The sequence below is a fragment of the Pseudogymnoascus verrucosus genome (assembly GCF_001662655.1).
Source record: "Pseudogymnoascus verrucosus strain UAMH 10579 unplaced genomic scaffold scaffold_37, whole genome shotgun sequence".
Classification (NCBI taxonomy): Eukaryota; Fungi; Ascomycota; class Leotiomycetes; order Thelebolales; family Thelebolaceae; genus Pseudogymnoascus; species Pseudogymnoascus verrucosus.
This window is the reverse complement of record NW_017263688.1, coordinates 137,547-150,007: the sequence shown is the minus strand read 5'-3', so window position 1 is coordinate 150,007 and position 12,461 is coordinate 137,547. Positions and strand designations below refer to the sequence as shown.

Here is a 12,461-nt window from a genome sequence, read left to right as displayed (position 1 = left end):
TGGACCCTCCACGTGGGCGCTAGCGAGGTATTAAAAGTTGGTTCTATACTTCTATACTTATATTGTGTATTTCTGGATTTCATAGGGGGTAAAAGTAAAAAGAAAAGACAAGCAAAAAAATAAAAAATAACTGCTCCAACACCAGCTTCCACGCCGAAACTTGCGAGAATGACACCCTTGATAATCCCAGCTGGCACATCTCCAGATGATCAAGCCAGTAAGCGACTGGGAGGTCCAATACATGCCGAGAGACATGTGAATATCATTTGTATTGGCGCCGGGCCTTCTGGCCTGCTGATGGCGTACAAGATTCAGCGACATTTTAGAAATTATTCTTTGACGGTATTTGAGAAGAATTCGGGGGTGGGTGGCACTTGGTTTGAGCAGAGATATCCAGGGTATGTATGTTTGATAATAATCACGATATGGTGGCTGGCTTCCTGACAGTGATGATGGACGTAGTGTTGCGTGTGATGTTCCCGCCCATAATTACACTTGGAGTTTTGAGCCAAACCCTGACTTTTCTGCTGTGTATGCAAGCGGCAAGGAGATATACGATTACTTCAACTCGTTCGCAGCAAAATATCATCTCAACGAATACATCAGAGGTCAGCATCAGGTTATTGGCGCGTGCTGGAACAATGAGACGGCGGGTTATGATGTCAAGATTCGAGACCTAAGGGGGGGTCAGGAGTTTAGTCAGCACTGCGATATCCTGATCAACGCGTCAGGGCTTCTAAACAATTGGAAATGGCCAGCGATTCCTGGGCTCGACAGCTATGAGGGTACTCTACTCCATACCTCGGACTGGGATGAGAACATAGATCTCACTGGGAAACATGTCGGGCTGATCGGGAATGGGTGAGGAAACATGCCCCCCTTTTTCAGAAACACAAACCCTAACGTCTAGTAGATCGACTGGCGTCCAGATCCTCCCACAGCTCCAACCCATTGCAAAGCATGTCACTACGTTCATCCGCGAGCCAACTTGGGTATCGCCAGTGCAGGGATTTGAACAGCATAGCTTTTCCGATGAGGAAAGACGCGAATTTGCACGGAAGCCCCAAGTTCTTACTGAATACCGAAAGGGGATCGAGCGCGGTCTGAGTGGACAATTTGGAATCTTCTTGAAAGACACGAAGCCCAACAAAGATGCGCATGAGTATATAGCGGGACAGATGAGAGAAAAGCTTCGGAATGAACGCCTCGAAACGCAATTAATTCCCAAGTGGGCTGTAGGGTGTAGGCGATTTACTCCAGGGGTTGGATACCTCGAAAGCTTGGGTAAGGACAACGTCACTGTCGTCGTTGGTGAGATCAACCAAATTACCGGAAAAGGATGCCTCTGTGACAACGGATGTGAATACCCAGTCGACATTCTCATTTGTGCCACCGGCTTCGACACTACGTTCAAGCCCCGCTTCCATGTCATCGGTCCAGATGGAACAAATCTTCAAGACCAGTGGAAAGAAGAAGCACAATCTTATCTCGGCATGGCAGCAGCCGGGTTCCCTAATTACCTGATTTTCCTTGGCCCCAACTCACCCGTCGGTAACGGCCCTTTATTATCAGCGATCGAAGCGCAGGCGGATTATATGCTCCAGCTGATCGACCGCTATCAAACTCGAAATATCCGTTCGTTCGCCCCAACACGAGAGGCAGTTAGTGACTTCATCGTTTATAAGGATAACTTCATGGAGAAATCCGTATGGGCCGACCCTTGTCGCTCATGGTACAAGAATGGTCGGGATGGTCCCGTTACCGGTGTCTGGCCCGGCTCAACACTTCACTACATCGAAGCCATCTCGGAAGTAAGGCTTGAGGATTGGGATGTGAAGTATAGCGGGAATAGATTTGCGTGGCTTGGAAATGGTTATGGTCAGACTGAGCTGGACAGGACTGCTGACTGGGGATATTATATACGGGAGGCAGATGATGACTCGCCAGCTACCACCGGGGGAAGGAGGATGTTATTAAGCAAGAGCGGGACGGTCAAGAACACCGGGGGCATGAGCCTTCTAGGAAAACAACCAGAGGAGTCAATAAAAGTGGCAAAGGCAAATCTTTAGATTTTCTGTCTTCGTAATTATTACTTGTTCTTCTGGTCCGGGCACGCACACAAACGGAATTTCGCAACCCCGTAGAGTCTAGGCTTGTGTAGAGCAGTCCATCGCGCTGCCTATGGGTGAATTTGAGAACCAACGCCGAGCAATGGTACAGGTCCAAGAAGCGGAGACTAATGATGGTCTGAAATCAGGTCGCCAACAAGAGAAGAAGTGGGCGAGACTAGCCCCTGAGGCATAATTGAGCCCCCGCTCCTTGCGTCAAGCACATCCAAACCGTACAACCCTCATATAATAAATGGTAAATGACTAAAATGCTACCCAAATGATAATTAACGGAAGTGCCACTCAAATTAATATAAATGGGCTGCCACGCCGCCTTCCTATTACTTCTGTAAAATCTCTGCTATTCCTGTCATTTCTGATCTGCCATTGCACTGTCTATTACAATTGTTGGGTGGAAGGGCCAGTTCTGGGCACGGAGCCGGGACTCCAGAATAGCTGGGGTCCAGGCTATGGGCACGACGCAGTAAGGCCCTACTCAGGAGGCACGCGCAGTATATAGTAGAGTCTGCACACTTCTATAGAGGGGGCAGAGACTACTTTATTAAATGCAACTACCTTCTGCGCAAGAATATCCTATTTGCTACATGAGTTAGGCTTCTATACATGCACGGTTCGAGCGCCCATAGACCACGGCCCGCTCATGGTGCGAACTGCTCGGAACGAAGACCTAAGCCCGGACTCGCAACGCCTGATACTGGATCGTACCACCACGTAGTCGCGAGTCATGACTCCCTACCCAATCGTCCCTAACACATAGGGCCCTAGTATTGTGATTACAGCTTGACTTAGCTTCTTAGAATAGTAAACTCTAACTTTAAAGCTACAGCCTGCATCCTTACAAATAAAGATGTACCGTGTGATATCTGTCTTATACACCTTGTACGAGAAACCAGTGTTAAGCAAGAATAGCGAAGTGGCCTAAAAGGCATCGAGCCTATGTATATAACTTTCGCAATTAGGAGGGCACTAAATCTAGTGTGGCATACCTCGCGACTGAGATTATAAGCTGTGAATCTATTATTATTATTTAAGGGGCATTAGGATTCAGGGGATAAGGGAGGGGGACGTTATAGCACTTTCACTAGTAATAGATGGAGAGAAAAGTAACTTGTCTAATTTTTTTAATACAGCTGACGCTGCATTAAATACATGTCTGGTCGACAGCTACATAAATTAACAGTGTCTCTTGCTATTTACATGCTAGGCATATAGTATTTACATGAAGAACTCGGGCTGAAGTATCTTATTGCAGTGTCAGCACACCAGGCTGGTAAGGCAGCAGGTTGTAGCTCGGATTGTTGTTAGGGTTGCGTCCTTGGTAAAGTAATTGCAGGCTGCCGCTACAAGCATTGATGGGCTTGGTCTGATCGTTCGTGGCGCGGACGAGATCGCCACTGCTGATATCGTTGGTCCATGTGGCGCCGCTGTTGGCCTTGCCCGCGAAGGGAGACGACTCGCTTGTGGCTCCTGACTGCGGTGTCCAGGTACCGCCGAGACTAGACGCTGTGAATGAGCGAAAATAACGTCCGTTAGCGCCAATACATTCGACGATCATGAGATACTGATTCTGGCCCTGGACACTGTAGACTTCAACTGCTTCGAACAAGTTGTAAGTCGAGTCGGTTAGGATTGTCTCGTATGATGTCCCAAAGCTGGAAGGGAAGTTTCCGATAGGCATGCTTGACCGGTAAATGTGACCGTTGTCACCAGCAAAGAACAGGTACATATTTTCGTCATCGCCAATGAGAGCTGGATCAATGGGGTTACTGCCGCCACCTAAGCTGCCGGTGAAGAGGGGCTTTTCCGATGACCATCCGTTGGGATTGGTAGGGTCGCTTGATGTCATGTAGTTGAAGGGAGCTGCTCCCCATTCCTGTGCAAGAACCCAGATATTCTTTGGCGCGAAGTAGAAGAGATCGGGCGCAACGGCACTGTTGGTCATCTGGGTCTGACTGGCCGAGGCCAACCCGCTCCAGCTGGAAACAAGGCCAAATGCCATGGAGGCGTAGTTCCCATTAGAGACTATTGATCCATACACGAGATGCTCGCCGTTGATCGGGACAGTGCTGAAATCCTTGAGCGAAGCCCATGGAGATTTAGGGGTTGCTAAAGAGCCGGTCGATTTCCAGCGATATGTCGATGGCAGAGGGCAGCCGGTTGGGCCAGCTGAACCTCCACTTCCAGTGCTGGCTGGAGGTTTTGACGAAGTCGTTGCTGACGATGACCCACTTCCGCATGGAAGACATTGCGAATAGTAAGGATTAGAGAAGGTGCAGCACGACCCAGACGCACAAGTTGTTGCCCCAGTCCATCCACTTCCACCGCCTGAAACCGTCAGCCACGCCGTTGGAAGATGTGGGTGACTTACATTGACCCCATAGCTGTGATTGCCCCGTTACAAGCGGCAGTGCTGTAAGCAATGCAGCAGCAAAACCTTTCATGGTGGCAGATTACTGAATAAAGCTTGAGAAAGAGCAGTCACTGTTGACAACTATACAACTTGAAGCCTGACGCTCGTCTATTTATAAAGTCAGCGGACAGTCTAGATTCTGAATATCGGACATCTGGTGGTATAACTCAGGGATGGAAGATATAGGACACATAGCATTCGGAGTAATCAAGTTCAGCGAGCCTAAAGCAAGGATTATCGGCATCGCTATCCGTGTGAATCGCTATCGTACCTTATGCATTTCGACTCATTTATTGCTAAGTGAAACTTCGGGGCCATTTAACCGCTCGCGGGTATGGACAGACTTCACGGAGAAATTAGAGTGAAGCAGGCATGTACCCCGCTTCTCCATCGGGTGCAGCAGGTGGCGCTGGACTGCTTAGCCATAGGGTGGCTAGTTGTAGGAGCAAGGCTACTAATTATAAGACAAGAGACTCAATATGCGTTTACTGTAGTTTCACAAGTAATTGCAAGAGGGAAAACACATAGCTACCCTTTTTGAGTAGAACACGTCAAATAATGTTAAATTACCTGACTGGCAGAATTCGCGAGCGCCAGCTGTAAATAGTAAGCGGTCAAGAGTAGATCCCTACATTTTACAACTCTGGTGGAACTGCGACGTGCTATATACCCTCGAAGGGGTTAGAAGGAGTAAAATAAAGTTGGATTCAGAAAGCTTAGTAAGGCTTAGCATATACCCTGGTACATACCTACCTACTTGAAATACCTAATTCTCAAAAAAAAAGGGGGTAGGTATATACCCGGGTATATACCCGAATACTCTGGGTATATACCTACCCGTGCCGAACCCTGCTTCGAAGTTTGGGACCGGACCAGACTATAGTCCAGTCTAGGGTCGGTCCTCCGGTGGGGTCGGTCCCCTGTGACGCACACTAAGAGTAAGGGCGATGAATCGGAGCCTGGATACCCCGCATGCAAATGTAACCTCCCTATTAATACCCCAGCCCTGCCTTGAACACTAGAGGTGTAGGGGCGGTTAATTTATCTAAATCCCTGCCTTTCATCTAAGACTTGAAATACCGGATATTGTCAAGACACTCCGTGATAAATAGGCACTAAAAATCGCTAGGATCAGAATCAAGAACAAAGCTTATTCGATTCTGACATGTACCCCGCTCTGATTATTCGATTCTGATTGGTGCCTATGCTTTATATTAAAGACAGTAGTAAACAATAAACGTGGCTAAACTCATTGTTAAGAGCTTCATACATATACGGAGCAAATCTCGGCGTTGTCTGGTGACCTCTTCGTTGGAATATCCACCGCCATCGCAATTAACAAATTCTGTAGTTCCCCATGTCCCTATGCACTTGCATAGTCGAGAGGCACAGCTAGCAAAGCTTCGCAATGTGAGTACAGTCGCACAGCAACTGTGTCATATGTTCCGGAGGATTGCATCAACTCCACCAGCACATATGTCCTCATCGCGATTTTCGGCAGCGGATCCGGCAATATATGTGCCTCATTCCAATTCGAGATGCTCTACTCCATTCAACATGTGGGTGGTTATATTATTAGTGTTACATTGTGAGGGTTAACAACATATACATCCATATCGACTTTTATGATACTACAGAGGTACAACTCTCAGAGACATTATCGGAAACCCCTCCCGCGAGATAAATTGCGCTGTGAATTGTTTCGAGCAATCGACTCAATTTTATTTGAACGTCGCTCGGGCAGTTTAGAAACTGGAGATAGAACATTTCTAGTTTGCAAATTTCCTTTTATGGTTTTAAGTTCTATTAAGCCATCTTCGGTCAGTAACCCTACTGGGTACCGTCCTGCCCTGGAGGATCCTTTAGGCTGTTTCAAAAACAAAAAATATATATTATTTTAAATTAAAGGCTGTTTGTTTGTTTTAGCTATGTAATTACAGTCGACCACGAAAAACGATTCATAAGATGAGTTCAGCAGCTTCGTTCTCACGCCTTTCAAGCACAAGACTTTTCTTTAAACACAATTCCTTTCTCTGCATCGTTTCTTGACGAAACCTTCATTCAGACATCATGTTCTCTTTCACCAGTGCTTTCGTTGCTGCTGTGGTTGCGGTTGGCGTCCTCGCCGGCCCTGGTGGAGCACCCGCCGCGCTTGCCAAGCGCAATAGTCCCAACTCATCAGGCACGAACAACGGCTACTACTACCAATTCTGTATGTGCAATGACGGCATTAATCCTTAATCTTCAAAAATCATTTGGCTAACCCAACATTGAGGGGATGATGGCACCAGTGGCACTACCACCTACACCAACGGGGCTGCCGGCGCATACTCCGTGACCTGGTCGAATGTTGGTGATTTCACCGCGGGTAAGGGCTGGTCGCAGGCTCAGCCCAGGACCATCAACTTCTCTGGTACCATCAATTGTGGAGGCAACTTTTACCTTGCTGTATACACTTGGTCAGGACAAGGCGAGAACTATGTAGGTCCTCTCTGCGGACTGACGCATTGATATGCGACTGCAATCTGACCCTGGATAGATTCTCGAGGACTACGGCAACTACAATCCGTGCTCTGATGGCACGAGCAAGGGCAGTCTTTACAGCGATGGGAGCGAGTACCAAGTCTGCCTGGTCGACCGTGGCAACAACTACCTCCAGAACTGGTCTGTCCGCCAGAACAAGCGCTCCAGCGGCACCGTTACAACGGCAAACCACTACAATTACTACCAGTCTCAGGGCATGACCCACAACCCGCTCAGCAGCGCCGCTTATCAGATCGTCTCTACGGAGGCCTTCGGCAGCTCTGGTTCCGCCAGCATCACCGTCTCCGAGGCTGCAGCTGGTTCAGTTTCGAGCTCTCCAAGCACGCCAAGCACATCTACATCTTCTGCCCCGTCCTCGACCCATTCCTCTGGCACTTGCTCTCAGCTCTACGGCCAATGTGGTGGCACGGGCTGGACCGGTGGTCTATGCTGTGTATCTGGCAGCTGTAAGTATTCCAATCCTTGGTACTCCCAGTGCCTGTAGACACGAGGTACACTTGCAACAATTGGCGCAATAGCAGAAGGGTAACGTGCAGCCCTGCATCGAGGGACGCACTCCGTGACAGGACAAATATTAGTACTTTGAATACAATTGATTATAAATTTATGAATCTATTGAAAATTCTAGTTTTTTTGTATTAGCTATGTTGTATGACTACTCCCGAACAGTCTAAACTACAGCTACTATAAAAGTTACAATTACTTTGTTACTATTATGCCTAATTACAGAGTGCGTTAATTTAAAGCATAATAGAGCCCCTTAACCTATAGCATTACTACGATCTCTTTACACCTTTTAAACTTATATAACACTTTAATCTAGGTTCCTAAGCCTTACTATAATGCTAAAAAATCATTTTTAGCCATTTAGTAACTAGGGAGTACTATGTTATATAACGTCATTATATAAGTTAGTAACGTATTTCACATGTAAGTAGCCTACCTAAGTGAGTAGCCTATCCTATTTTACACCTAAAATCAGAAACTCTATAACTAAGTATCTTAACAACTATTTAATAATAAACTATAAAAATGTATATTTAGCCTTTTATAGACATTTTAAGTAACTTCTCTAAGTTTTAAAGCAATTAGTCTTACATTTATTAAGATATTACAATTAGGACCTAAAGGAGGGGCTAAAACTTAGTATCTTAATAACTATAACGTACATGTATAGCGAATGTGCAAAACAAGCGAATGTGCAAAAATATCGCAACCACCCTACCCCCTAACTAAACTCGATAATTCCACCACAACATAACATGCCTTTTAAAAATGACGAGAGAGAGTTGACCTTAGCTATCCAAGCTATTTAAAGAGACCCTACGCTACGCCTTTACGCTATAGCTAAGACCTATTCTGTAGACCACTATAAGCTTGCTCGCCGTCTACATGGTATGCAACTACGACGTGATATTATAGCCAATTCACGAAAATTGTCAAACCTAGAGGAATCAGTCCTTGTTTAACACATACTTAACCTAGCTGCTAAAGGATTTCCTCTGCGGATGTCTATTGTTGAAGATATAGCAAATCGACTACTTGCAACACGCAACGCGCTACGCGTCAGGTCGCGTTAGGCTTTAAACTTTGTGAAGCGCTACACAGAGCTCTAGACACGCTTCTAGTGCAAATACGACTACTAGAGGGCTAAGTGTAAGGACCTAGAAGTTATCTATAGTTAGTTTAAGCTTGTACAGAACACAATTGTAAAGTATAGAATCAACGATGTAGATATCTACAACTTTGATGAGACTAGGTTTATAATGGGCGTTATCTCAACTGCTATAGTTGTAACAAGCTTAGATAGGCGTACACAAGCAAAGAAGGTGTAGCCTAGCAATCAGGAATAGGTTATAGTAATCTAAGGCGTTAGTTCTTAAGGCTAAGTAGTACTGCCATTCATTATTGTTGCTAGCAAAAACTACCTTACATCTTAGTATAAGAATAGTAGATTTCTAAGCGATTGGGTAATTGCTGTTATAGAAAATGGCTAGACTACAAACGAGAGAGGCATAGATTAGATTTAGCATTTCGAGAAGCATATAAAGCCCTAGAGTGTTAGTGGTTATTGCCTCTTAGTCCTTAATGGTTATAAGAGCTACTACTCAGATGAGTTTAAGGAGTACTGTAAGGAACACAACATTATTACGCTTTGTATGCCTGCTCATTCTTCCTATATACTCTAACCACTTGATATTAGCTGTTTTGGCCCTTTAAAAAAGGCTTACGGTCAGCAAATTGAAGATATAATGCGAGCTTATATTTCTTACATTACTAAGGATGACTTCTTTCCTACCTTCTACACTGCATTTAACATTGCAATGATAGAAAGTAACATTTAAGGAGGCTTCTAAGGTGTTAGACTTCTTCTATTCAACCTAAATAGAGTGATCTCTACACTTAATCTTAAGTTAAAGACACTAACACCTCTAAGCTCCCGCCTTAGTACTGCTTAACCTTAGGTTTCCTAGACGCTAAACAACCTAATTAAAGCTATGTTACAGTCTACATTTATTAAAACTTAGATTTTACGCTATTAAAATAGCTCTCTAACCTTAATCTATGTAGCTATTAACTAGTTTACAAAGGGCGCATCGTAAATAATGCATTAATTAGCATTATTAAAGGCAGAGAACCAAAACCTACGACAGGCAAATGAAGTACTAAGCAAGCGCTAGAGGGCAAAAAAAACACGCCTACGGCAAGGAGGATCACTTAGTCAACAGGAAGCGTAGGATCTACAGGATGAGAGGGACGTTGTGCAGTAAGTAGAGCAGGAAATAAGGGCAAGTGGTGGTTGTAAGCCGAGGGAAGAAACCTGTGCTCGTCGCTGTAGAAAATGTAGTGGGACTAAGCATAATGCGCGCACTTGTTAGATTGAAATAGACACGTCTAAGGAAGAGGTCTCCGAGTAGTTTTAATTGATTTCTAGTGTTGTGGTAGATTTATCACAATTCATATAGGGTAGTTGCGATATTTTTGCACATTCGCTTGTTTTGCACATTCGCTATACATGTACGTTAAGGCTAATTCCTTTAAAATCTAAATAGAGCTCTTTAAACACCTATTAATAACTAAGTATTTAGATACCCTTAATTATAATAAGCTTTTACTATAATTTAGTCTATATATATAGGATTTTAGAGCATTTTAAGTAGCTTTCTATAACACTAGGTCTTAAACTATAAGACTTATAGAGGTTTTGTTATATTAGTTAACTTAATAGAGGAGGTAGGGGATTAGACATAAAGGCTTTTATAAAACACATTACTAGTATATAACAAATACTATATTAAGTTAAGTATAAAGCTCCTATCTAAGAACTAACTACCTACTTATATAGAGGTATTATGCTAAAGGGGACTATAAGGAACTATAGGAACTATCACCCCAGCAAGGGTGTGCCCTAGGCGGAGCCTCCTACGGGAGGCCGGGCTTGCGGCCCGGAAACGCTCGATCCACGCATGGAGGGTATGGGTTGGGTGATCCTCATTCCCAACATAGTAGGGGTCGTCAGGGCGGCGGGAGGGAGGGGCGCGGGCAGCAGCAGCGCGAGCAGGCGACAACGTGCGGGCGCGGCGGGACGGGCCCGTATCTTTCGACGGGGGGGCAGCCCGCTTCGACCCACGGCCCACCCCACCCGTAAGCACCTCGACGGCGCATGATGCGGCCGCCGCAGCAGGGCGGCGGGCACGCAGACCTTCTAAAAGTTAGTTACGGAGTACAAACAATAAGGGAGGGAGGGCATTTACCTGAAAGTCCCGAAGGACTGCCTGTAACGGGCGCGGAGGGGGCCGCAGAAGCTGTTCCATCGAAATGAGTACAGAAACAAAAACAAGAGGGGAGAGAGAAAACTTACCGCGCAGCGAGCAGCGCGCGCCTTCGCCACCGAAGTGGCAGTTCGTGCAGCTCCCATGAGGAATCCCTCCACCCGGACGCACCCGCAAACTGGCCGTATCCAGCCGCGCAGTCAGTACATGGCGGCTGGACAAGCTCGCCGACCGTATACCCAACCGCCGCCTCGAGGTTCTGCATCCTCGAGAGGTTCGGCGGGTCGCTAGGGACAAGGGCACGAAACTCCAAGTGGCGGGCGTCGGGGAGGGTGAGGAGGGCAGCGAGGGCGCGGGAGCGACGAGGATCCTCCCCAAGTCCAGAGCGCAGGAGCTGCAGGGCCATCTGCTAGGTCGTATTAAAATTATAAATTTTGAATTTCGCCCTTAAATCTCCCACCCCATCCCGGATGTCATATCCATCCCTCTCTGACTTCGCCATTGCACTTCTCCGCCAAAACTACCCTATATAACAATATTGCCACACACTTGCCACCCATATACAAATCTTATCCCCCAGTACTCCACTTCGTCTCTTTTCTCTGCATCGCAACTCCAAAACTGCCCAAGGAGGCGCGTCTGTTCCATAAGTCTAATTGCCTTTATGACTAGTTTTGCCTCATTCAGGATTGCCCTCAGGTGTATTCGTCCTCCTCTTCCAAATATCCTTCACCGTGCGTCATTGTATGTACTGACGCGAAGCTGAACTTTCAGTACTTTCATGAGCAACCACGTGCCTGCTTTTGCTGTTTTCACGTGACTCTTCAATGAAACCTAACGAAATAAGCGATCACAGGCAGCCCGCTGTGTGGCCCGTGCTGATCAATGATTCGCCCTTATTTTGAGGGGCCGCGCATCACTGATCCACTGCCACTTACAAATGGCCCCAAACACTGCTCCATCGCAACCCAACCTAACCCAACCCGCCTCCTCCAGTTCAAATCCAGCTAAGTCAAACTTAGGAATATTAAGATCTCCCAGTTCCTTCTAATAACCTTTTACACACATTGAAAATTCGAGACACAGGACTCTAAAGGCGGATAACTCACGTACCTACGAACGAATCTGCGAGGAACTGATTATATCGACGCGAGCGCATAACACAACCTACCACGTATCACCTCAGAAATAGAAGTGCACGCTTAAACGATGGCTGACGAAGGACCCCAAGGCAAGGGAGCGGGCTTAATCAGTGGGAAACCCGTGAGCTCTTGTCGATTGATTAAGAGGAGCGAATGCTGATGATTGTAGATGGATGGTAAAGGTGGTGGGGGGCTTCTTTTGCAGCTTGGTAATACCGCGCAGCAATTACTGTATGGACGTCAAAACCCAACGGATCAAAGGAACGCGCAGCAAAACTTAAGACAGGACAGCGCGCCGCCACAGTACAGCGGGCCGCCACCAATCTCAAGCACACATAGATCACTGCCACAGCAGCATTATGGACAGCAAGGGCCACCAGGTCAGGGACAGTATGGGGCACCGAATCAAGGACAGTATGGGCCATCAGGTCAGGGACAGTATGGGGCACCGAATCAGGGACAG

At 46.4% G+C, this 12,461-nt stretch overlaps 4 protein-coding genes across 4 annotated transcripts; 2 read left to right on the top strand and 2 right to left on the bottom strand.

Moving 5' to 3' along the window:
- Positions 1-168: 168 nt before the first annotated feature.
- VE01_07928 (uncharacterized protein) lies at positions 169-2,069 on the top strand (the record flags this gene model as incomplete). Its single annotated transcript, XM_018277358.1, has 3 exons — positions 169-398; positions 448-861; positions 914-2,069. The coding sequence occupies 3 exons, from the start codon at positions 169-171 to the stop codon at positions 2,067-2,069; spliced, it is 1,800 nt and encodes a 599-aa protein (XP_018128360.1).
- Positions 2,070-3,243: 1,174 nt separating this feature from the next.
- On the bottom strand, positions 3,244-5,042 carry VE01_07927 (uncharacterized protein). Its single transcript, XM_018277357.2, has 3 exons — positions 4,811-5,042; positions 4,498-4,647; positions 3,244-4,454 (listed from the first exon to the last, which is right to left on the bottom strand). Exons 2-3 carry the CDS (start codon positions 4,568-4,570, stop codon positions 3,373-3,375), a joined length of 1,155 nt encoding a protein of 384 aa, XP_018128361.1. The 5' UTR covers positions 4,571-4,647; positions 4,811-5,042; the 3' UTR covers positions 3,244-3,372.
- Positions 5,043-6,609: 1,567 nt separating this feature from the next.
- On the top strand, positions 6,610-8,238 carry VE01_07926 (uncharacterized protein; the record flags this gene model as incomplete). Its single annotated transcript, XM_018277356.1, has 4 exons — positions 6,610-6,751; positions 6,815-7,020; positions 7,079-7,529; positions 8,231-8,238. The coding sequence occupies 4 exons, from the start codon at positions 6,610-6,612 to the stop codon at positions 8,236-8,238; spliced, it is 807 nt and encodes a 268-aa protein (XP_018128362.1).
- Positions 8,239-10,395: 2,157 nt separating this feature from the next.
- On the bottom strand, positions 10,396-11,618 carry VE01_07925 (uncharacterized protein). Its single transcript, XM_018277355.2, has 3 exons — positions 10,946-11,618; positions 10,867-10,889; positions 10,396-10,786 (listed from the first exon to the last, which is right to left on the bottom strand). The coding sequence occupies exons 1-3, from the start codon at positions 11,260-11,262 to the stop codon at positions 10,440-10,442; spliced, it is 687 nt and encodes a 228-aa protein (XP_018128363.1). The 5' UTR covers positions 11,263-11,618; the 3' UTR covers positions 10,396-10,439.
- Positions 11,619-12,461: the final 843 nt, after the last annotated feature.